We start from the raw sequence: 26,146 nt of genomic DNA, 5'->3' as shown, positions 1-26,146 counted from the left end.
TTTATTTCTGGAAAAATTTGAGGCATACAGAGGCTAATGTGGTTCTTAGCAAGTCAGTGCAAATACAGTATTAGAAGTGGTAAACAAAGTATCTCTGAGGAGAAAAGAATTCTTAATAATAATGCATATTTGCATATCACTGTCCAAAGACTCAGTTATTGAGAATTATTTCACAGAATTATTATTTGGTTTTAGTGAACTGACTGGTTTGAATTACTGCCTGGTGCAATACAGATTTAAAAAAATACAGCCATTTTATATAATTCTAAGATTCAAGTTGGAGGAATTTCTGCTTGAGCTAGATCAGATTAAATACGCTTTAAAATACGGGATTCTTTGGTTCTTGTAACTATGCCCCATTAGAACAAATTGTCAGCTGCAGGACAGAACAAGTAACTATCTTACAAGATTTTTCTTATGTTCTTAGATAAAAAGCAACATGGTTTACTTCCACCCATAAAAATAATAATAAAAACAAGAAACAAATATAAGATCACTAATCAAAAATACCATGTTTGAATTTTTATTTTTTGCTCATGAATGACTTTTAAATTCCCTAACTTCTCTGTTTTATCATATTCTTCATCTGAAAAACATAGATCACCTATACTGTATGCTTATACTATAAGGGTCTTTTGAAAGTTAGATGATGGCAGAGTATTTTGAATGATAGTCTTTATTTTTAAGTTTTTAAAAGGATTTTATTTATTTTTAGAGAGAGGGGAAGGGAAAGAGACAGAGAGGGAGAGACACATCATTGTGCGAGAGAGAAACAGTTGCCTCTCACATGCCCCCAAACCAGGGACCTGGCCTGCAACCCAGGAATGTGCCATGACTGGGAATCAAACTCGTGGCCATTCGGTTCACAGGCCGACACTCAATCCACTGAGCCACACCAGCCAGAGCTGATAAAGTCTTTTTTTTTTCTTCCAAATTTTATTTATTGATTCTTTTAGAGAGAGAGAAAAAAGGAGAGGGAAACACTGATTTGTTGTTTCACTTATTTAGGCATGCATTGGTTGGTTCTTGTGAGTGCCCTGATCAGAGGTCAGACCCACAGCCTTGACGTATCTGGACAATCCTCTAACCAACTGAGCTAAGCTACCTGGCCAGGGCTGAATGATGGTCTTAATGTGAAGAGGGCCAAGATACAATTTTATACAGCTTTTTTGTATTTCTTTGTATAGCGCCTTTACATCTTACATTTACCTGAGTGGATACTATTATCTAGTATCTAATAAGTGCCAGGCATGTGGGAAACAGAAGCTATAGTCTTTTTTTTTTGGTATATTTTATTGATTATGCTATTACCATTGTCCCATTATTTTCTCCGCTTTATCCCCCTCCCCCTTGTACCCCCTCCGTCCAGCATTCCCCTCTCCCCTTATTCATGTCCCTGGGTCATACATATAAGTTCTTTGGTTTCTCCATTTCCTATACGAATTTTAACCATCCCCTGTCTATTTTGTGCCTACCAATTATCAGAAGCTATAGTCTTTACCAGCCAGAAATTTCATGCTGGTAAAGGAGAAAAATACAAAAGTCAATTGCCTATAGCCTGATATGATGAGTATTATACTCTAAGTTTATATAAAGGGCTTTAGAAACACGAATTAGGTAGTAGGTCATACTCCCAGAGGATTTGGTGTGACTACTAAGCTGGATTAATAGGAGGAACAGGAAAAAGCCATGCTATTTATTAAGTTGCTGAGTTTACTAACCTACTGCCAAAACTTAGAAGGGGGAAGCAACTGAAATAAATGACATTAAAGTATAAAATAATTACGCTCTCCACAACCAAGAATTTTTTCAGGGAGAAGATACTCTGATATTCAATGATAGTCAAAGTGAGTGCCCCAAAAGTAATCTTTCTTATGGTTATTCAAGGGCTTACTCTCAATTTTGCGTAAATTGAAAAGTGCACCGGACCAGGAGGTGAGACTCCTTCTCCTGGGCTTGGATAATGCTGGCAAGACTACTCTTCTGAAGCAGCTTGCGTCTGAAGACATCAGCCACATCACACCTACACAGGTGAGCGCTGCATTGGCCCCAGATGCTTGTGGGAAACATGAAAGCTGACAATAGTAATGTGGAAGACAAAATGGGGAATACGGTTTTGTCCATGTCTAAGTTTGTTACTGAGAAAAGTTTATACTGTTTAAAAATAACCTTAAGATTAATTGAACATATCAAGGGACTCCATTTATATGAGATACTTAGAATAGTCAAATACATATAGACAGAAAGTAGAATACTGGCTTAGAATAATGGTTACCAGAGTCTGAAGGGGGAGGGAATGGGAGTTAGTGTTTAATGGGCACAGAGAGGCAGTGTTGCAAGATGAAAAAAGTTCTGTGGACGGACGGTGGTGATGGTTGCATAACAGCGTGAATGTACTTAATGCCGCTGAACTGTATGGTTAAAATGGTAAATTTTGTTTTATGTATATTTTAAAATTTTTTAAACAATTCAAATAAATATGTATGTATACATATGTCAAGATACAATTTATTCCCTCAGCTCTAAGTGATTACTTTCTAGAAATTTTTTATTGATTGATTGATTTTAGAAAGAGAGAGAGAAACATCAGTTTGTTGTTCCATTTATTTATGCATTCATTGGTAGATTCTTGTATGTGCCCTGACCAGGGGTCAAACCCACAACCTTGGTGTATGAGGAGGATGCTCTAACCAACCGAACTACCCCACCCGGGCCTAAGTGATTCCTTTTTTAAAATAGCTTTATCACCCTGACTGGGTGGCTCAGTTGGATGGCATGGTCCTACAAAGTAAAGGGTCGCTGGTTTGATTCTCCCTCAGGGCACATGCCTGGTTTGTGGGCCAGATCCTGCATTGGGGCGTATGTGAGAGGCAACTGATAGCTGTTTCTCTCCCTCTCTTTCTCCCTCCATTCCCCTCTTTCTAAGAATAAATAAATAAAATCTTTTGTAAAAATAGCTTTATCTTCTCTGATTATGAAATTAATCCATGTAGAAAATACAGAGAAAGTATAAAGGAGAAACCAGAGAGTACTGTGAGAAAAGCCACTGTTAGTTAATATTTTATTTTTTTATTTTTTAAAGATTTTTATTTATTTATTTTCAGAGAGAGGAGAAGGGAGGGAGAAAGAAAGGGAGAGAAACATCAATTGGTTGCCTCTTGTTCATCCCCAAATGGGGACCTGGCCCGCAACCTAGGCAGGTGCCCCAACAAGGAATCGAACCAGCAACCCTTCGGTCTCACAGGCTGTGGAGTTCAATCCACTGAGCCACATCAGCCAGGGCTACTGTTAATATTTTAGTGTGTATTTTTGAGACCTAGTAAGTACAAATATATATCATTTTTTTAATGAAAAAACAATTGCCTATATTTTTATTTCATTTTCATCAATGCTCCTCTTTCCTAAGGCTAAGCAAGCAAAACACAAGAGTAAGGCAGAGGTGGTGCCCACTGTCTGGAGGTCGAAAGACAAGCCCTGGTGGGAAGAACTCTAGTATGCTTCTTTAGGCCTCCTTTCCTGTAGGAAATTCTGAGGAAGCTTGACTTTGGCCAAGCTTTGGGTGTCCTAATAAAGGCAGAGAAGAGCTCTGTCTGTTTTAGTCGCTTTCAAGTGTTTGACCATTAGAGGTTTTAGCAAAACCAGGGCTATTTAGCATTTGCTGTCCCCATACTGTGGTAAGAGCTTCGTGCCATGTTTGAATGGCTGGGCTGGTGTGTGTGCTTCATGGCCTGCGAGTCCCACTGCTTCAAAACACTGCAGAAAAGTGAGCAATTTTATAACTTCAGAACAGTTATAATGTATAGCCCGAGGAGGAGCCTAGCCTAGAAGGGCTGAAAACACAAATTAGTGTGTGAGGATTTCTGCCAAAAAAAGAAGGGCTAAATTTTGTGGGGGGTTTTTTGATTTGTGCTTCTCAAGAATACCACTAAAATAGGGTTTCCATGCTGCGAACATGGAAATGAACTAGAAGTTACGGACTCCCAAGTTCCAATTCTACCTTTCAAACTTTGTTTGATGTGTTGTAGGTGATTCTTATTATACAGGGTAGGGCAGAACTGGGTTTACAGTTGTTCATATGGACAATAATATAAAAACTAATAAATAATACAAGAATAAACTGTTTTGTGTACTCACAACGGTAAACCTTCTTTTGCCTAACCCTGTATTATGTCAAGATTTTATATATATTTTTTAAAAACAAACTTTTATTGTGTTTTGATTTTTATATTAGAAAAAGTAATACTCATTATAGTAAATTTAGAAAACATTAACAAGTCAAAGTGAGAAACTAGAAATCACCTATAATGTCCATTCATACATAACCACTGTTAACATTTAGTAATAAACTCTTGCAGTTTTTTTCTATGCATATCTATGGTGGGTATATTTAAAATAAATTAAAAAGGCTTATAGAAAATGTGCTATTTATGTCAAACATCTTTATATGTTGTTATAAATACTAATGCAATATACATCTCTAAACGTTTATATCCACACATTATTTCCTTAGAGTGTTTCCTAGTAGATTGGGTCTGATGACTTAATAGAACTTTAAGGCAGTTGGTACATATGGTTGAATTCCAGGATTTACTCTTATTTATTCCCTGCTTCATTTTAGAGCGATTTGATGTTACTGGATTTGACATTTACTATTGTAGTTATGTATAGAATTTTTAAGCTTACAAAAGTGGTTTTGTCAATGAGCCAGAATGAAGCAGCCTTTTACAATAAGCCTAAGTCACTTGCCTTTACAGTTCTTAAACTTCTAATTTATATAGTCATCGGCATTGCAGAGAAGCCGCAATCAGCATCATCCCCAGTTATTCTCTAGTGACTATTTATCCTCAGGGGAAACTGGGTGGCAGTGTTCCTGGGCCGTTGCATTGTTCCTTGTCTCTGTGCTAGGCAGCAGTGTTGGCGAGCTGCCAGACGGAGCTGTGTTTGCGGAGGCATCCCCAGATGCGCTTACCTCCCATTATTCGGGATGAAATGTGCTTCTGTGGTAGCACGCTGTTGATTGGGTTTTTCAAATCCTGATTTCACTATATCATTTTTGCAAGAAGATTTTTTTTTTTTAAATTCTTGCTCATGAAATGCCTTCTGGCCAAACCCCAGAGTTCTTATTAATTTGTTTCTCCGCACATTAGTTCCCAGCTCACAATTCAGCCTACCTCTGATTCGCTCACCTTCCACAAGGTTCCACCTTGATTAACAGTCCTGAAAATGAGTACTTTCTTTTCAGGTTCATCAGAGATACCTATGAAAGAACAGTTTGAAAGCCTGCTTGTTTGTTTGTTTGTTTGTTTGTTTGTTTGTTTTCATCACTGCCTGTAACTGAGGGCTCCAGCTCAGAGTGTGAACATGCTGTTTTGCTGGCCCCACCTTCCTCACTGGGCTCCTTCCTAACCCTCACCAACCTCGCCCACAGTGTCCTGAGATCAGCTCCTTCCTTTTCCCGAGTAATCCGTTTGAGGAAATTTCTTTATTAATTTTGAGCTACTTCTAAAGAATCCAGTCTTCCAGATCGTAGCTTTTGCCTTTTTAAATGTAGCATTTGTTCTGTTCTGTTGAGTTTTCAGATTCAGCTTTGGGTTTTTTGTTAGTTACATGTAGTGTCCTGTGAAATTCCGCCATTCTGAGGACTCATCAGGGGTGTGGTCTGTGCTATCAGGACTGTTCTCATCCCGCATTGCCCCCCGCAGGTGTGTGTGTGTCTGTGTGTGCTCGCTATGGAAGGCACATCATGGGAGCCATGATATTAATAACTCTCACTCCACAGCCCAAATGAAATAATGTATAAATACTTCTCTTCCCCATCATAGCAGACTGCAGTATTGCCAGTGTCACATCTGGCAGAGCACCTCAGAATTAGTAAAAAGCATAGCTGTCAAATATAACTTTGTCAAAACTATGATCTCAAAGCTTAATAAAATTGGATGTTTTTCCTTTCTCTGTTGCAGGGTTTTAACATCAAAAGTGTACAATCACAAGGTTTTAAACTGAATGTATGGGACATTGGTGGACAGAGGAAAATCAGACCATACTGGAGGAATTATTTTGAAAACACTGATATTCTTGTAAGTACCCCCTTTGATGAATTAATTCATAGTCTTTTCTGCCATGTTAGGAACATTAACACTGTAGTGTTCCCGTCAGTAATTCCACTGCCATAACATTAATCACTATTAATTTAGGACTAGCAGAAGGCTCCAGATTGTGAGGGAGAAACATCTTTGTGTAACTTGTATAAGATGTTTTGCTGTTGCTCAGTAACAATGCTGTATCCACACCCATCATGGCAAACAAAGTATTTATTAATTACTGTAGTGATTTGAACAGCAGAAGGGAAGTCAGAAAGATTGTACCACTAATTCTGTCATCCCAAGGATATTAACAAGTCAAGTATATCCCAAACTGAGCAATCAAGATAGTGAGATGTGTAAAGAATGTTTGAAAAACCTGACAATGTCTTTCTTGGAAAAGACAACACTTGGAACTGTCTTCAGTTGTTTTAAGAACTATCTTAAGTTAGCCCTGGCTGGTGTGGCTCAGTGGATTGAGTGCCAGCCTGCGAACCAAAGGGTCGCCGATTCGATTCCCTGTCAGGGCACATGCCTGGGTTGTATGCCAGATTCCCCAGTAAGGGGTGCTCGGGAGACAACCACACATTGATGTTTCTCTCTCTTTCTCCTTCCCTTCTCCTCTCAATAAATAAATAAATAAAATCTTTAAGGGTGGGGGAGGGAATAATCTTAAATCAGAGAGATTAGCCTCATTATAAATAATTCTAAAGAAGTAGACAAGGAGAAGTTTGGCACCTATTAGGTGGTAGAGATTAACTCAAGATAAGGAAGAAGTCTCCTATCATTGTAACTGTCCAGAATTAGAAGAAGCTACCTGGTGCATTGGGGATCCCCTGGCTCAGGTGGCCTTTGTTCAGGCTGAGGCAGGAATGTTAGCTCCCAGCTCACTGTCCCATTCCCTAGGAGTACTGTTTCAGAATTCGTAGAGATTTCACCGTCCAAATACATGATTTTTCCAGTACCTCAGCCTCTCAGTTCTTGTTCCTCCCCTCCAATGATCTTGTCATTCATCCTATTTTAGCCACTTACTCTCCTGATCATACCCTAAAACCGGGGGGTCTCATGAACTTAGATAGGAAAGAAATTGCATATTTTCATTAACCTTGAACTGAAAGGTTGCATTTATTTCAGTCATGACCATAGACCATAAACTGCAATAATATCAGCCATCTCTGTGCCTAAATTACATGTAGGAATCATCTCGCATCTCAAATAGCTTCGTTCTGCAGCTGCTGCCTATATGTCTCTTTCTGCTGCATGCATTCCTATGCACACATCCTGTAGTTTCTTATTTAAAAACCAAAAACTTGTCCCAACTCTGTATTCCCCTCTAGATACCATCCCATTCCTCAGCCTCTCTTTACAATAAAACTCCTTACAAGAGTTTTCTGTACTCTCTGTCTTCACTTCCTGTCCTCCCAGTCACGTGGAGCCCTGCATTCGGGCTCACGAGGAGTTCCACATTGCCAAGGCCCATGTTCCGTGCTCAGTGCTCATTGTACTTGACCTATCAGCACATTTAACAAAGCACTGTCTTTCCTCGGCTTCAAGAATACCATTCTGCCTAAGTTTTCCTCTCGTCTCATTGGCTACTCCTCCTCAGTCTCCACTGCTGTATTTTTCCCCGTCTCCTAACTGCCAAATGTCGGCATGCCCCCAAAGTTCAGGCCTGTGCTCTGCGTCTAAGTTGCTGTTTAGGCGACCACCTCCAGTTTCAGGTGTCAATCACCCCCTACATACTAGTACGTCCCAAAATGGTAGCTCCAGCCTGGAACTCGGTCTCATACAGCCAGTTGCCCACTTGACATCTCCACTTCAGTGGTCAGTAAGTCCCTTCAGCCTCAACATGCCCAAAACCTAATTGCTGTCCTCATCCACCCCTGCCCAAAACTCCTCCTCCCACGGTCTTCTCAGTAAATGACAGATCTTTTCATCCGAAAGCACTAGAGTCATTCTTGGCTCCTCTTCCTCTCCTTCCCTTCCTGTGATCCACCAGTCAATCCTGTCGATTCTGCCTTCAGCATATTTCTAGCCCCTGGCTTCTTTCCACCTCCACTGCTGCTGTGCACTGATTATTGCGGCCGCATCCTAACTAGTCTCCTGACTCCGGCCTTGCCTCCCGGGAGACTTTTCTCAGCACCATAGCTATCGTGGTCCTGCTAAGACATATGCTTCCCATCTCAGAATAAAAGCCAAGGTCCTTCCAGAGGCTGACCAGGCCCCTACCTTCTGGCTTTCCTCACCTGTCTGGCTCAGCTCTCCCCTTTGTCACTCAGTGCCAGCCATGCTGGCCCCCTGACTGTGTCCCTTGGATGCTGGCCTGCCCCCACCTTGGGGCCTTGCCACAGCTATTTCCACGCTGGAATTCTTTTTCCTTAGATATCCTCATGTCTATTCCTTCACCTCCCTCAAGTTTTTGCTCACTTGTCACCTTTCCATGACACCTTCCCTTATTACTATATTTAAAATTGTGACCCTCTGGCATGGCGATTTTTTTTCTCTGCTCTTTTTCTTGCTCCATCAGATTTATTAGTACCTATCACCTCAAACATATGTTTATTTATTAGTTCTCCCCCGCTGGAATGTAAGCTCCATGAAGATGGGAACTTTGCTTTCTTTTTCAACTGTTTTAACCCCAGTGCTGAGAAAAGTACTCAATAAATTAAATGGATAATTGTTATAGATGGATTCTGACATTAGATAGGATGCGGAGTTCTATAACCTTTAAATTCCCTTCCAACTCTTAGGTTCTGTAATTCTGCATCATTGTAGTCAAGTCCAAGGATTGTTAATTCCTTCTATAAAATGGGTAGAGCAGCCCTGGCTGGTGTGGCCCAGTCGATTGCACTCTGGCCTGCAAACCAAAAGGTCGCTGGTTCGATTCCCTGTCAGGGCATATGCTTGGGTTGCAGGCCATGCCCCAGTTGGGGACATGCGAGAGGCAACCAACTGATATTTCTCTCACACATCAATGTTTCTCTCCCTTTCTTTCTCCTTCCCTTCCCCTCTCTCTGAAAATAAATAAAATCTAAAAAAATAAATAAAATGGGCAGAGAGCATTTATATCACAGGTGGCATTGTAAGTAGTGAATTCATTGTCTCGCCATGGTCCTTAAATGGAGAATAGTACCAAAATATTAAGTTGTACTGACATCACACCAACAGACACATTTGAGATCCTAAAGTGAGCAACACACAGGCCCATCATATTTCTGGCTCTGGGTGAAGGTAAGTTGCAGTTTAGTTCTGGTACCAGATTATAGATTTAAATGGGTCAGCAAAAAAAGATGAGACACACAACTGTATCCATTTATCCATCTATTCAACCAGTTGTTTTTCCAAAACGTATTATATAAGTTCTCTAGAAGATCAGAAAAAGAAAAAAAAATGTCCCTTTAAGATAGGAAGAAACTTCTGTGATATCAAATAATTTGTCTCTTCTGGAAATATAATTTTTTAATTTTATAGATTTTCAAATTTATGTGAAAGTCAAGAAAATAGTATAATGAAACCCTAGATACCTACCCATCAGCAGCCTCCTTAATTTCAGTTTTGGCAATTTTTTTGTTTCATTCCCCGCACCCCCACTTTTTTTAGGTAGTGTTTTAAGCAAATCCAAACCAAGTCAAATCATGTTTATACCTAAGACAGTGCTATTGCCAGTTATATCTCAATAAAATTGGGGAAGGAGCTTTAGAGTCTCTTTTGCTTTTTGAGTCAAGAGGCAGGAAAAAGCATGTGGTTGAGGAAAAAAAGCAGTTCTATCCATTCATCTCCTGGATTAAGGTACTTAGAAAGAAATACTCAAATAAGAGCAGTTTATGAGGACATGAATGACTCAAAGGCTCCATAAGGAGGTCTTAGAAGCTTTCTGGTCTACAGGTCAGGGTAATTTTAAATCATAAACTCCAACACCTTGAGGGTAGGCTGCAAGGTAGTTGTAATCCAACCCTGGATGCCACACTTCTCGTTTGCTTACAGTGCACAGGAATTATTGAGCAATCCAGCAAAAATCAGTTTAGAGCAACTGAAATCAGTACAGGAACTTTTACCAGCTACATTTTGCTGCCCCGCACCAGACAATATCTTGGATTCAGTGTCAACATTACATGATTTGCCAGTGTGGTTTGAGATTAAACAACTCTTAGGGAGCAGCTGAATCCCCAGGGTTAGATTCTAAGGCTTTGCGAGTCTTAGCCCTGTTTGCCACTTTTGTAGCACCTTGAAATGTCAGTTGATGGGTTGTATTAGTTAATTGGTATAGTAGTTTTCCATTGTTGGTTGGAAAGACCTATTATGCCAGACTCCACAGCAGTACTGAGCTTGACACATTTAGCTGCCCAGATAAGACTTCTCAGTTATCTCTAGAGTACTGTAATAAAGTCTGGCTTTAGAGCTTGTGTCGACAAACTGATCCTGCTTGCCTCCTATTATTCTATAGCTTGTGAGCTAAGAATGTTTTTTATATTTTTAAATGGTTGAAAAAAGTCAAAAGAAGAATAATATTTCATCACTTGAAAATGAAGTGATATTTAGCCCTGGCTGGTGTGGTTCAGTGGATTGAACACCACCCTGCAAACCAGCGGAGGTCGCTGGTTTGATTCCTGGTCAGGGCACATGCCTGGGTCATGGGCTAGGTCCCCAGTAGGGGGCGTGTGAGAGGCAAACATACATTGATGTTTCCCTCTCTTTCTCCCTTCCTTCTCCCCTGTCTAAAAATAGTTAGAAAGAAAAAAAAATTTTCTTTAAAAGAAATACCATCAGACCAAAAAAATCTAAACAAACAAAAAGAAAAGAGAAAATTAAGTGAAATTCAAAGTGAATTAAGTGAAATTAAGTGAAATTTCAGTGTCCATAAATAAAGTTCTGTTGTAACAAACCACATCTACTTGTTTACATACAGGGGTGTACAAAAGTAGGTTTACAGTTGTAATACAAATAAATAATACAATAATTAATAAATAATAATACAAGTATGAACTCTGTGTTTTGAGTACTCACAACTGCAAACCCACTTTTGCCCACCCTAGCTTTTTTTTTTCCCCCAAGTGGTGGCTTGCTTTTTATTTATTTTTTTAAATTTATTAATTTTTTTGTCCACCCTGTATTTTATTGTTGCTTTTGCATTATGACAGCAAAGTGCAGTGATTAGGAAAGAGGTTGTGTGGGCTGCAAAACCAAAAATATTTCCTGCCTGACCCCTTACAGAAAAATATTTCTTTAGAGCATTAAATGGTTCTCTAGGAGTTTGAAAGAGTCAAGGCAACTCCTAAAAATGCCAGAGTTATTCCCAGGGAAGATGACACTGAGAACATCTGACTTCAGCTTTATTAATCTGGGGGAAGTGGCTAAGAAATGAAACCTGAGGTGTACGATAGAAAGGAGGGGAAGGGTGTCCGCCGTTTCTTGTAAGCCAGGAAATAACAGCCTTTTGGTAGATAAAAGTGCATCATTTTTTTCAAGGTATATTCATATTATTACTAACTTCCATTTATGTTATTATTACCAGTTTTGTGTTTAAATGCAACACAATTTAAACAAAGTAACTTTGTTATCATTTCCACATCCAAAGTGTAGGATATCAAGTGAGATCTCAAACAACTTTTTCATGCAGTTTTTCCATAATGCCCTGCCCACTTGAATAGCCAGACTGCTAGGCACACATAATTGAAAAGCACACATTATCCAGAAACCTTATTTATTAGTTTCAACCTCCTTTTAGACTTTTGCTCAGCCTATCTTTAAAAAGCCACACATTTTAGTGTCATCTAATGTCTCTGCCTATGCTCTGGTGGAGAAATACATAGGAGCAATAAAATGGCCAAAAGGTGGCAGCAGGAGGGAAGAGGACCACAAACAGGAGGAGCAAACAAAGAGCCCTCTGCTCACATGCTGGAGTAACAGTCTCTGGATAATCCAGAGTGGGCTGAACCGGCATCAGGGAAAAAAAAATCCATTTTCTCTAGGTCTTCCTCCCACAACCAAATAACAATTTGAAAGCAGTTACCAAGGAAGATGTGAATTGGCTTTGCTTAAATCATCATAGAGGTCCATGGATAACTTTCGTTTAGAATAGGTTATGAAACTTGATTGTTGAAGGTCCATAATGTTTTGAGGTCAGTCAGAAGCACTATCAATATTTCACTTTATCTCCTACTTTCTGAGTATTTTTATTATTTATTTAGTTTTGGATTTAAAAATTTTCATGATTAGATTCACAGCTATATTATTAAAAAAAAAAAAAAAAGACGAGGCTGTCCTTATTTACCAACTGATAGAAGAAAAGAGACACTGGACAACACAGAAAGCAACCAAGAGAAGTTTATGTCACTGGAGAACAACAAATTAATGTATCACTAGACGGCCTGGTGCTTATGACTTTTTCATTTGGCCCATAATAAATGGGGCAGTTGTTTTATAGACTTCTTCCTGGAATTATTGTGTAATAATTGTCAAATTCTATTGAAAATTATGCTAAATTATAGAAAAAATATATGTATAATTTAGAAAAACGCTCCTTTTGAATATTTTAATGGAGGTACTCCTGTGAAGTTTTATGTCCATGCAATAAGTAGCAAGTAATTTGGCAAGCAATTACAAGTGAAAACTTTCTTCTCATTGATTTTCAGCCTCTGGATTCTGTGGTATCGTCTCTCTTGTCATTAAAACCTTTCCCATACCTTATTATCCTCTCCTGACTGTTTTCATCATATCAAACATCGATTTATTAACTGTATATTTGTGTTTTCAGCCTTGTCTCAGCCTCCTGTTTTCTACCCTAAACTTGTTACTCATTGCCTTTGCTCCCAAGCACATTTTTTCCTGCTTCGTAATTCCTTCTTACCCAGTGACCTGCACACAGCCTCCGGGAAGCCCTCTAAACCCAAAACACCCTCCCAGTGATCACCTGACCCTCTTGCCTCACATTTTAGACTGTTGCCTGGGGGAAAAGAATCCTACTCCACCGTAGACTCTCAGATCATTCTCATTAGGTCTTTTATATTGAGGTTCACTCTCCCATTACATTTCTCCTTTCTGTGTCTATGTTTACACTATGTCTGCTACTTTAAAATGTGAGCCTCACTGGTGGAAAACAGTATGGAATTTTGAGTATCTGTGCTGTGCAGAGCCCATTAATGCATTTATTGACATTGGGTCAAGAGTAACATTAACAACAATAATAATAAGACTGCAAAAACAAAAATACTGAGACCAAACACATCCGTCCTTCTTCCTTTATGATTCTCCATGAAAGAAACACAGGTAAAAACAAGATATTTTTCAGAGGAAAGGCTGAACTTGGTTCTTGGTATATTTAGCGCTAGTGATTCTAAATGAGAGTTCATTAAGCAAAGGAATTTTAATTTTTTCCTTTCAAAAGAGAGCAAGTTTTCAAGTAGCACAGAATTTGACCTGCATACAGAAATGTCTATGTGCATTATAGTATATCAGTTTATGTAATTTAAGGCATATAAAAGTGAGAGTTGATTGCTTTTTGTTGTTTTTAAATGGATACAGCAGTTCCTCAAATAATGTCATTTTCACATTGTTCATTATAACATTGATGAGATGCTGTAGGAACTTAGCTCATGTCAGTTAGCCTATGGTAAAACTGGATTCGTTATATGTAGATTCACTTAAAGTTGCATAATATATCAATGACATTAAGTGAGGACTTATTATATGGTCTTTTAAAAGAGCATTTTCAGGCCCAGGCCAGGTAGCTCAGTTGGTCAGAGCACCATCCCAATACGCCAAGGCTGCAGGTTTGATCCCCAAGGCTGCAGGTTTGATCCCCGATCAGGGCACATACAAGAATCAACCAATGAATGCATAAATAAGTGGAACAACAAATCAATGTGTGTGTGTGTCTTTCTCTCTTTCTCCCTTCCCCTTTCTCTCTAAAATTAATAAATAAAAACTTAATAAATAGTGTTTTCATTGTACCATTAGTTTAATAACAGTTATAAATTCTTTAAAGAAAGTTAGAAAATTTAATAATTTTTAAGATTATCAACTGGGAAAACATTTAATATATCATTTAATTTTTAGAAGACTATAAAATTATATCTGATTTTCTTTTTAAATTTTCATATGAAGAAGAATTAAAAGAGAACTTTCCTAAGAAATTAAAATAATGTTTGGGTTCTATAACTATTAAGTGATTTTCAGTTTGGTCTTCCCATATTTTCTTCATTGTTATAGGAAGTTATTTGTGCAATAAATAAAATTCAATGAGCCCTGACCTGCTAGCTCAGTAGGTTAGAGTGACATCTCAAAACGCCAAACTGCAGGTTCTATCCCAGGTCAGGGGAGATACCAGAAGCAACCAATGAATATATAAATAGAACAAATTGATGTTCCTCTCTCTCTCTTTCTCTCTCCTTCTCTCTATCTAAAATCAATAAAAATTTAAAAAAATTTTTACAAATTCAGTGATGGGAGGGAAAGCTTGAGATTTACAATTTACAGTGAATCTCAAGACTCCTCTTACTCTAGCAAAGGCTATGCCTTTGCTATTTCCAGGATTTGCTTATAGTCTCCTAGCAGCCTGCGAGGGTAGGAATGGGGATGGAGATCGCTGGGTCTCCTGCCTCAGTACAGGAAGTCAGTGTATAGTTAATCTGCAGATGACACTTTCAGAGTGGTGACGTTCGAAGACTAGGATTTGTAGATGCCCCAGAACACCTTCCATTCCAGGCGGCTTGGAATGCAGTGTTAGCGGAGTGCTTAAGAACAGCTCTGGACTTTACTGTCAGGTGTACTTGAGTTTGATCCCAGTTTTGTCAAGTACCTGATGTAACTTGAGCAAGTTACTTAACGTCTTTGAGCTAATGTTTATTAATGTATAACATGGGAAAATAATGAAATCTATCTTGTTGAGTTGTAATGAGAATTAATGTGGTAAATCTAGCAAGAATGTTTCAGGAATGCCCAGTAAATGTAGCTATTTTCATCCTGCTTGGCTCTACTGACTTTGTACTTTGGAGCTTTGCTGGAGGTATTTTTGGGCATCTCCCATTTAATTCATCAGTTAATTAATTTGATTATTTTGCATCCACAGATGAGGTAAGAGCTACCAGCTCGATTTCTGTGTGCTGTGCTAGGGTGAAATTGGCTGACAGGATCATCTGCTCCTTCCACGGAAGGTGCCCTGTCTTTCTCATACCTGCTTATTGAAACAACCTCCTTCTTTTCCATTACAGATATATGTAATTGACAGCGCAGACAGAAAAAGATTTGAAGAGACGGGTCAGGTAATTAATTCTTCTGTTGAGCTATTTCACAGATAACTGGGTATTCATTAATCTGCCTTGTAAATGTATGAGAGTGAGAGAGGGGTTTTTTGTTTGTTTGTGTTTTATCTTTGTTTTTTGTTTAATCTTTGCAGTTTAAACAAGACAGTCATTCTGGCAAGCAGGCAAAAATACCAGTTGCCTAAAAAGAAATTCATTCAGAATTCTTTAAATTTTTTTTCTGAGTAAAGCCTTTTAGTTTTAATCAAATTGAATAAACGAGTTATAAGTAAATGGAACTTACCACCGTGCGCTAAAGCTCTTTCAGGTTTCTTCCCAGGCCATGTAGAAAGGAACCTAGAAAGACAATTCACTTATTATTTCTGTGTACATTTTTCAATATCAGCTTCATTGGTCCAAGGGTAACTTTAACAAATTCAAAGAGCTGGGAGGAAATGTGTGAGCCAAGACTAAGCTGTTCTTGTTTCCAAGCCAAGAGATAGGTATACTTTGAACCCAAATGTGGCTTCAAATGCAGAGTCCATGTCAACATGATTACCCAGTACAATTTGTGTACACAGTTTTAACTAAAGGAGCAGCGGGCATTGGCCGCTCACTGAGTACACTGATAAGAAGCAGGGAGTAGAGTGGACCTCTCTGGAGGAGCCTAGTTACATTTTATTGCAGAGTCCTTGGCTTGTGTCCTAAGCTACCACAGGTGGCCTTCCAAATGTAGCAGTCCCCATGCTTATGTTCCTTTTTCCTGGAAATTCGTTTGAGAACTCTCCAGACTCTTGGAGAAAACCCTTTCTACCTCGATGATTTCTGAATCATCACTCACATGAACTAATGCTAAACATGAGCTTGAAGATGAAGGGTGTCATATAATGATCTGCCTCTTGAACCATCCAGTTCTCTTTGACAGCTCAAGTGTCTTAAGTAGCGTTAAAATGTGGATTTAATGGGGAGAGGTGGGTCCTTGGTTTTAGGTAAGTATACAGCCTCTCCTATACTTATTGCAGACAGAATTAACCTTCAGTTTAGACCCCAACCAACAGCCTAAAAATCAGAGACCTTGCCAGGTGGACTAACGCAGGCATCTTAGGACATGGGTTAGAGGAAGTATAATGCATGTGCGTGTTCTGGAGACAAAGACTGATGAAAGAGAATTATAGTCTTTAAAGCAATTGTCATTTTCAGTTTATATTTTAAAATATGTATTTGTATACATATATTCATTGAAAGTCATTTGTAGATAACAACCTCCGCTAATTTCTAAGGACAACTTTTTAAATTTCTAAGTACAACTTGTGTTCTCCCTTGAGCAGTGTTTCTCCAAGTGTGAACTCTGAATCCCTGTAGCAGAACTGTTATAGGGGAACTAGTTAAATATGCAAATTCCTGGGCCCTCGCTCCGACTTTCCAGAATCAGTGTCTCTGGCGCAGGCCCAGCGATCTGCCAGAGGATTTTTCCACAGGCTCAGGTTTGAGAACCACCACCCTTGAAAGTTGCTGATTGATTGGCGTAACTGTTTTGTTTTTCTCTAATTAGAAGTGAATGGTTAAATATCACAGCTTTCGTTCTTTCTTCCCCATCCATTCTCAAAATGATCCAGGAACTAGCCGAATTACTGGAGGAAGAGAAGCTAAGTTGTGTTCCAGTGCTCATCTTTGCTAATAAGCAGGATTTGCTCACGGCAGCCCCTGCCTCTGAAATTGCAGAAGGACTGAACCTGCACACCATCCGTGACCGAGTCTGGCAGATCCAGTCTTGCTCAGCTCTCACAGGAGAGGGCGTTCAGGTGAGATGACTAGAAGGCTTGGTCACCTGGCAGCATGACAGTCCCCCAAGGCAGTCTGTCTCTTTGGTTGCGCTGATCTAGGTAGGAGAGATATGAAACAAATAGCCTTTGACTAGCAGGTGGACAATCCAGGATGTGAAGGGCATGGGGAGTTTAGTTCTTTTCTACTTAGCAACCAATGTGATCTCATTAACTGTTAGGAAAGACAAACCACCCCACACAAGCAACACACTACCCCGTTAAGTAGGAGGTCAGAACAGAAGACTTAGAGGATGCTTTCTATCTCCAGGAGTCTTTTCTGATTATGGTGGGGGTTTTGTGTTGTTTCTCTCATATCATGGACGCTAAATACATGGACTCCCAAGGTAAGAGAGCCATCAACAATTATGCACACTAGTTACCCCGCAGAAGTGTTTTGTTTTTTCCTGTTGGCCGTCTCCACTGCTTTCAGAGTTGGTGTCTGTTTCCTGCTACTTCCGTTTGGTTTCCCACTGGGAGGCTTCTGCTGAGAGAAAGCCCCATGTTTTAAACTGAGGAACGGTATATACAAGAAGAGCAGGCTCCCCCTCATTTGATAGTAACTTAAGGCAGAAAACAGTTGTGTATCCAAGACAACTGGGAGGCTCTATCCTCAAAGAATGATGGACAGGTTCAGCTCTGATGCTTCCTTCCAAGGAGAGCAAGCCCGGTGACACCTGGAGCCAACCCTCCAGGACTGCTTCTTTACTCCGCAGCCCCCAGCGCGCCCCTCGAGCCTCGCTCAAACACGCGGTGGGCCTGCCAGGGAAGTGACACCGTGCTGTGAGGATCAGGCCGTGCTGCTCTGGGCTGCTGTGGGGGACTCACAGCATCTAAAGAAATGGTATCTTCTCTCGTGGCCAGATGGCATGTGTCTCTGATGGCGTGACCAGTTTGCTTTCCTCAGAACTGGGAGTGTTGGCCTACAAGCCTGCCATTTGATTCTCAGTCATTGTCCTGCAGCCTCTTTACATTTCCTTTCTAAAACCCTCGTCCCCTCTCTCCGAAAACATTTGACATTGACTTGCCTTTAAACTGCCTGAAAAAATAGTCACGTTCTGGAATTATCTCACTTGGTCCATCTGTTTGCTGCTTGGTTTTTTTCTTTTTGGTACACAAACAACCAGGGCCTGTTTCTGTGCTTGGCCTTTAGATCTAAGAGCAAACCAGTCAGCACAAAACAAGTACCCCTCCTCTGCAGTCCTCACCCCGCCCCCTCGCCAGGTTCTTTGTGCAGGTGTGTATAGTGGGGGCTCTGAAACAGCCAGAGGTTCTCTCGGCCACCTCCCGAAGCAGAAGGTGGAGCTCTGTGGGTCTCTCTGTGAGGTTTAGGTTTAGGGAAGGGGCAGGTGTTATTTATTTCCTTCCTTCCTTCCTAAACTCTATTTATAAAAATAATATATTCTCATTGTTAATCACATAAAAGCATATAAAATTTAAAAATGTAAAGTTTGTTTTCTCCCCTGATCCCACTTGACAAAGGAACTAAGTATCATTAGTAGTTTCATTCTTCTTAAGTCTTCTCTGTAAAATTATAATCACATATGTGATTATAGATCTATTGGGTTTCAAATTAACTGCATTTTTTCAGCTTAAGGTAGTTTGGCCCAACAAGTATACTACAACCCAGGATGTTTTTGAATAGGTAAACTAATCATTTTATTTAGCTTCTCACTTAAAAAATAAAATCAAGTTTTGCCTACGGTATTTCCCGCGATTGTGCATAAGATGGCCTTCTGAGGCCCGAGGTTATTTTAGTTTGGATGAGGCTTTCTGGTGTTTGTACAAACCATTTCAGCAGGAGAACCCTGCCTGTCTCGGTGGTTAAAACACAAATATCGAGAGTAGAGAAGAGCATCCCGAGGTTGGGGGCTCCAAGGGCAGGACTAAAGAAAATAAACACATTTTGTGTGCCTACTTCTAAGAAAGTGGGAATCGGCAGCTCCCTAATCTTTTTTCACTTGGCCAGAGTGTTGAAAGGAAGAAAAGGCAAAGCCGGAATTAACAGTGAGGTCCTTGTTTCTTCAGCCGGCCTCAGGGATGTGAAAAGCGGAGACTAGAGTTACCTAAAATCAGTACTTGGAGTTGCGGCATTCAAGCCCAGGGCACTTCTTCATCGCAGCCTGGAGGCTGGGAGGGAGCTCTAGCCATTGTCTTCCCAACGCCCCAGTGGCGTCCCATGGGGGAGGTTACAGGGGTCCAGCTCTACGTTCTAGGCTCTGTAACTTCCATAGAAGTAGAGCTCCCTTTAAGTCACAGGATCTTTAGACCAAACAAGAGGCAGTGAGCTACTGGATAGTTACAGAGTGGGAGAGGGCTTTAAAAAGCAAGCAGTTTAAATCAAGTAAGATGACCGTGTATGGTTTGATTTTGATAAATTTCTTAGATCAGGGCCCTTCAGCAACCAGATTCATAGACAATTTTGTCAAGAGCGATCTAACAAAGAACTGTGAGCAGAAAAAAAAATAATGATTTTATATGGAGGAGAAATAGTTTGAAGGTCACTTAATTAGTTTAGTAGATAGTACCATGGTGTATAGAATTGGGTAGTTAAGACTGGGATTTCAAGGTTAATGAGATTAGATTATGGTTAATAGAATGATATAAATTTAGAGAATTTAACCATTATTTGAAATGAGTTATTTAATAAAAATGTTAATTAAGAAGGGAATCTGCTGTCTATTGTCCTTTAATGGTAACCTTTGGGGACTGGAGAAAGGTCGTGGAGTTTTCTGTGGAAACACTTCGTTGTCAGGCACTGACTGACCATGTCCCTCCTTCCGGTGATACCTCTGACCTAAGCTCTTGCCCACTCAGCCACTGTCTTGGTTTTCACTTTAAAAAGAGTCACTTAGGAAGAATTGTTTTCCTGCATTGCCTGGTTCAAGCGCAGGCCTTTAATGATTCTTATTAATTAAGGCTAAAAGTATTCCTAAAAATGAAAGACTTCACTAGAAAAATGGCCTTACGATCACTTGCAGACTTGGATACCGTATAGTAATTACTGAAATTCCCTGAATTCTTATTTCGTCCTCCCTCTCCACCCTCCCCACCCACTGGCCCCATGAGAGCTGGTCAGTGATGGGCAAAGCTACTGAAATGATCAGACATTAAATGGGCCAAATAACATCTGGCACCACAGCTCAGATGACCCTGAAAGGAAAAACGTAAAAAGGTTAAAAAAATTGAAAAGACCTGGATTTTCTGTTACGGGTTCAGGTATTTAAAGACAGTGTCTCTATTTATGTTGTGTTTGTGTGTACACGTTTAATCAGAATGTTTGAGAGACCCGGCTCATCCTGATAAATAACTCGGCAAGTGGGCGAGCTCGGGGAGGGCCCCCACTGGGGCTCGGCTAAGCGGCGGGCGGCCCCGCCCGGCCTCACTGGGAAGGCGGCTCACTCCTTAGCTGGGGGGCTTCAGCACAGGACGTAAAGGCAGGGAAATTAGTGATTCCCGGGGTGGATTTCAGGTTCTTGTTCTACCTGATATTCTGAAGGCAAATCTGTGCAGCCCTTATAAGGGCCGACAGTCCCACATGTTGCTCGGCAGCTCCTGATCTGGGTGTGGAAATTGACTTTTGAGGGCTTCCGGAGAGTTCAAACAGGTCTTTCTTTGCCTGATTGATGGTGACCAGGAGGCCAGCCCATCATGTAATTAAAGCAGGTTTTCATGGGAAACTGTCAAGAGCAGAGCATAGGTAAAGGGCACGAGAAGCTGAAGGAGAGCATCAATCTTGGAAACCCTGGCCAGCTGAGAGGCCCAGAGTCCAGAGGAGCGATCAGAAGAGACCCAGTTATGTCAAGTAGATGAAGGCAAAAAGAGGAGAAACTGAAAAAAGGCCGGGGAGGGAGAACCTGCAGCCCCTTAGCCAGACTGCCTTAAAGCCGGGCAGGCTGCCCCTTCCGTGCCCATGGGGCTGGGACAGGGTTGGCAGGGCCTCTCCCAGTGCATAGCATCCAGCCCGGGGACTCGCTTGTCTTCTTTTCCTGGGGTGTCTAGAAAAAGTGAACAAAGGATCTGGCTTAGAGCCAAAGAAAGCTAGTGAGAAATCAACTTCTCTTCCACCTACAGACCTGAATCTGAACCCCAAACCATGGCTGTCCTTTGCTGTTGTGGTGTCAGATATTCGAAGACATTTTCTCTCTAAAACATCGTGTGCCCGTGTGTGTATTTAATTAAAATTGTGCTGTAATAGAACTTCCTTTCATTGCAGAGATCAGCAGTTTTAACTTGGTCTCTAGCCTTAGTCATAACAGAGACCTGCCTACACCAGTAGCTTTGAACTAGCAGAAAGTTCTCCTGGGTATTCCTCCACGCCCCCACCTCCTGCTCACCTTTTCTCTCCACGCCCCTCCCACATCCCCTGTCCTCTCTAAGTAGGAGCAATAGTCCAGCTGATCGCAGGCTCACTGGCAGTCACAGCCCCTTGTGTGAGCTGTACGTCAGTGTGCCCTGCAGATGAGCACTGAGCGTTCGCTGGCCCAGCCTCTTGTATTTGTTCCTTTTCCTTGATATAGGGGACTTTTCTCTTAATATACCAACAGAACTTCGGTATTTTTAAAAATGACATTTACCACTTCTTTCTAGGCCTGGCATCAGTTATTTTTGACTCCAAGTGTACACGGAACTGCTTATCTGCAAGTCAGACCTCAGGTTTATTTTTAAATTTTCAAACCTCTCTATAGACTAAGAAAGCAAGCTTGGGGACATGCGATTTTGCTCCCTCTCCGGTACAGTGCCCTTTGTCACCAGAAAATATTAATAGCAAGCAGTATTTTATGTACGCTGCATCCAATCGCTCCTTGACCCTGGGGGCCCGGTGGCACAATGGTATACTGCGATGCTCAGCAAGGGCCGAGCTCCTCCGGGTCTTAAAGCAATTACTGATGGGGTGCGTAGCCCTTACGGCATTAAAAATGAGGCCTGCCCGACCATGGCTGCCGCTGCTTCCTTCCAACCACCGAGCAGTGATGGATGCATCGTAGAGTGAGCAAATTAAAAGGAGCAGTGCAGTCAGAGCCCACTCTTTCTGTAGCAAGGGACACCATGCCTTTAATCCTGGGCCACTGAGATCTGTGATGAGTAGGTTTCCACCCCTACAGGTGGGGCAGACTTATATTTTTCCCAGCGGTCACATTAGGGGGAGTATCATGACGTGGCAAAATTTGTTTTCTCCCCACGAGGCCAAACAAAGCTCAGTCGTTGAGGTTCAGTGTCTCTCTTTCGTCTCCATTATTGAATTAAAGCTAATCAATTTAAATTCCGTTTCAGCGCGGTGGGTCCGGGGCGGTAGGGTGGAGGGAGGAAGGGGAGGGCTGCCTATGCCATGAGATTGTCATCCCCGTGATGAAGAGCAAATGTGCAGAAATTTGGTCAAACCAGTTTTTAACAATAAAGGTTCAACCATTAAACAAACGTATGAGTTCACTTCCTTCTTTGGAGGCAGAGCAGTAACCTTTCAAGTAAATGATCACCTTTTCTCAGTTGTCTGTTTTACAAAAACAAAGCCTTGCCAGGTGAAGGCAAGAGTGATGTGGAGCACTCATTTAAACACGAGAGGCAGAAGGTTCCGCCCTTTGCTATGATGTCTCTAAATGTAGAGTCTTCACTGGAGGTGGCGGTCTTGGTGGAAAGTCAATATGCCAGGACATGCAGTGAGGTAAACATGCAGCCTCCACACGCAGAGATACCTGGCAGCCCAGGAATCTGGAGAATTGAGTGGCCAAAAGCAGCCTCTGGCACCTTCATAGCTGCAGCCCAGCTCTGCGGGGGCCTGGCCAGGGGCTACTCCAGTCTCCCCACCCTGTTGTCAGGTGGGAGCTCTAAGGAAGAAACAGCTACCTCCAGCAACTCAAAGGTGTGCGAGAAGCACAGTGAGGATTAATAGGGGCCAGTCCTGTGGCCGCTCTGCCCTGGAATTGCTTCTCTCTCAGCTCCAGGCAGAGCTCCTCCCGCCAGCACCTCCCCGCATTCGTTGAGAAATGGTCAGTGGACAAGCATGGGAGTGGAGCTCGATTGCCTGCGTTCACCTCTGCCACACACTGTTCTGCGCTCCCGGGTCTTCATGCAGAAATTACAGTACCTACTTCACAGGGTTGGTACAAGGATTAATTAAAAAGATATAGCCCTGGCTGGTGTGGCTCTGTTGATTGGAGTATCATCCTGTAGACCAAAAGGTCACAGGTTCGATTCCTGGTCAGGGTACATACCCAGGTTTCAGGCTCAGTCCCCAGTCTGGGTGTGTACAAGAAGGCAACCAATCAATGTTTCTCTGTCTGCCCTCCTCTCTCTCTAAAAGCAATGAAAAAAAAAATGTCTTCAGGTGATGATTAAAAACTATTTTTTTTTAAGATATAAATTGTTTACTGTAGGCTAGGCACTGTGCTAGGTTCTGTTAAAACAGCCTCAAGCTAGTTCTATGTGGACCCACCCCTCAGAGATCTTGGACAACACTATTATCTTTCCTTTCCGGCGGGCAACTTGGCATAGCTTGTCCCTGATTTGATTGGAGTGGTATTATCCCCATTGACTATATGCCTCCCTGACAGCCCCACTTCAAGCTGAGGTTCTCCCCTAGTTAATAACAGGAAAGGTACAACTACCCTTCCCCACCCCCCCACCCCACACACACACAGACACTTCAGGGCAGAGCGGTGGCCTCAGGGCTTGGCCCCTATAAATCTCCCTGTGCTTCTCACACACCTTCAAGTTGCTGGAGGCAGCTGCAGAGGCTCAGGGGCCAGCAGGGGAGCTGGTGGGTACTGACCTCCGAGCGCCCTCTGTTGGCAGGACTGTGGCTAGAAGGGCTTTGCCACCGCTGGTCCTCACAGACATCTGGAGGACGTGGCTCCGCAGCAGGGTTCCCCGGTTAAATCCGCTCTGCCTCCATAACAGATACCCAGGAGAAAGCTGCCCCTCACCCGCCCCATTCTGCTTCGGGTCCCTGCAGCTGAGTAAATATTTTTCCTATCTCTCTGGCTGCATTCATGTTCGGTTAGTTACATATGATAAAAGAACCCCCTCTGTAACCAGCCATAAAACAAGGGGGAAAAAACAGTATTCATATAGTGTGGGAACCCTGTTTTGACTTCTCCAAGAAGCTGGTTTGATAAAAATATTGTAGAAAATACCCAGGTGCGCACCTTTGCTCGTGTTCATCCGGGTTCCTGAAGAGGGAATGTGGTACCTCGGTGCCGAGCTATTCAGCTCAGAAGGAAGGAAAAGATGGTTATCTCATTCATCCCTCTTTCATTTGTAAAATCTTTTTTGTCTCGTGGCAGGTGATCATTTTTTTCCCCTGGAAACCAATTAGCTACCAAAATTAAACATGCTTCTCTTTAAATTAATCCTTTTCATAAAATGGTCTTAAAATTGGCCTCAGCTTTTCAAGTCAGTAGCTGACCCAGTTGTAATTGGAGACATATTTGGAGGCCACCCTTCTCCCATCTCAGCATTCCTCCCCTTGTCCTCACTGCTGCCAGGTGGTGTCCCCCAGCCTCAGCAAATGCCCTGAGGTCTGCTCTGGAAGAGCCATCAGATCCCTGATTCTCCTGCCCAAGGGTCCCGGTGGCAACTGGCGGAGTTTCAATAACTGCGAATTTGGGTTATGGTCAGGTTAGCCAGGAGATAGGACGCCTGCAGTGATGCATTGTTTGCGGGATTAGCGCTCCAAATGACCAAGGGTGTCAGGTGATATTTATTACTTTAAGCCGGCTCAGCTGTTTAGGTTCAACCGTAGCTCCGTGGTCACAGGAAATGCGGGGCTTTTCTTGTCACGGATGCCCCGAGATGTGCAAATGTGACCGGGACCTGAGCAAGTCTGTGTCACAGATGCGGGGGAAAGGAATTTGTTGCAGGATCCTGCTTTGATTCTGTTTGGGGCTTCCAAGGGAACTCTGCACACGCCTGAAGGTCGGAGAGACTCTAGGGAAAGGGAGAGTGTTCAGGGGCGGCTTCAAAGGGGGTTGAAAAGGAGGTCATCGCTGGCAGGCCTGGCGTCCAGGAGAATCCTACCACCTGCCAAGTGGCTGTAGGCATTGTGTGGTTTTTACCTCAGTTCCTCTCCAGCCTTCTAAAGAGGACACTTTCAAGGTCACTGTGCCTTTAAGGGGACCTTCTTCTCCCCAGTCCCTCTGCTTAGTAGCACTTAAAGCTACAAGAATCGGGCCAGGCCCTTTTAAACCTGCCCGTTGTGCTATACAAAGAGAAATAAGTGCACATTGCCTTAGTGTGTGTCTAGTAACACACACTGCAGTTGGTTTGTTTTTCCAAAAAGAAATTTAATTTAACCCAAGTGTACACTGCCACACTGTAAACACACCGGGCAGCAGAAGGGTGGCTTATTGAATTTAATGCCCTAGCAAAGGTCAGCTTTTAGAAAAAGCCAAAAATGGCTGGAATCTTTCCTGATAGCTCCTCAATCAGGCCTTGGATCCAGGCAGATGTGTTTATTTTTTCAGAGGGAGTTCCTGGGGACCCATCTCAAGTTCAGACACTGGGCACGTCCCCTCCCATCTCCCTCCTGTGCCCTCAGAGGTCTCCCTCCTCCTCCCTATCCAGGAGGTCACTATCCAGGTCACCCAGGTGGGCCCCTGGAGCGAGGAAACTCCCTGCAGCTAGTGGCTGGGGAGGGAGGACCCTGGGCCCCTGCTCCCCTTCTCCGGGGCTGGAGTGTGAGGTCTCTTTCTTATAACTAACACTGCCTTTCTCTGCCCATTTCCCTCCAAGGACGGCATGAACTGGGTCTGCAAAAATGTCATTGCAAAGAAGAAATAAAATCTGGACGAATGGAAACGCAGGAGCTTCGGGAGCTGAATTCTGTCCTGAAAAACACTAATTTGCTGCTTTCTGACCAAATGTTTTTCCATCTGTGTACAGTCACAGCTGTTTGAAGAGGGAACAACACAGTTTAAAAAGAATCCCCATTCCAGCAGTAGATTTAACTGATCTCTGAGGTTCAGTATCATTTTTCAAATAAAGGAATTATATTATTTCCTCTGCATAA

General features: G+C 42.0%; 1 protein-coding gene across 1 annotated transcript in view; it reads left to right on the top strand.

Moving 5' to 3' along the window:
• The window catches only part of ARL3 (ADP ribosylation factor like GTPase 3), a 31,396-nt gene extending 5,250 nt beyond the window's left edge, over positions 1-26,146 (top strand). Inside the window, exons 2-6 of the mRNA XM_054581434.1 lie at positions 1,888-2,031; positions 5,961-6,077; positions 15,290-15,340; positions 16,936-17,121; positions 25,870-26,146. Coding sequence (XP_054437409.1) covers positions 1,888-2,031; positions 5,961-6,077; positions 15,290-15,340; positions 16,936-17,121; positions 25,870-25,917 — 546 coding nt within the window. The 3' untranslated portion in view covers positions 25,918-26,146. The remainder of the gene's footprint in view (positions 1-1,887; positions 2,032-5,960; positions 6,078-15,289; positions 15,341-16,935; positions 17,122-25,869) is intronic.

Source organism: Pteronotus mesoamericanus, unplaced genomic scaffold, assembly GCF_021234165.1.
Source record: "Pteronotus mesoamericanus isolate MK-2021 breed Mesoamerican mustached bat unplaced genomic scaffold, CSHL_Meso_final contig_657, whole genome shotgun sequence".
Lineage (NCBI taxonomy): Eukaryota > Metazoa > Chordata > Mammalia > Chiroptera > Mormoopidae > Pteronotus > Pteronotus mesoamericanus.
The sequence above is the reverse complement of the archived record's forward strand: the minus strand, read 5'-3'. Positions and strand labels throughout refer to the sequence as shown.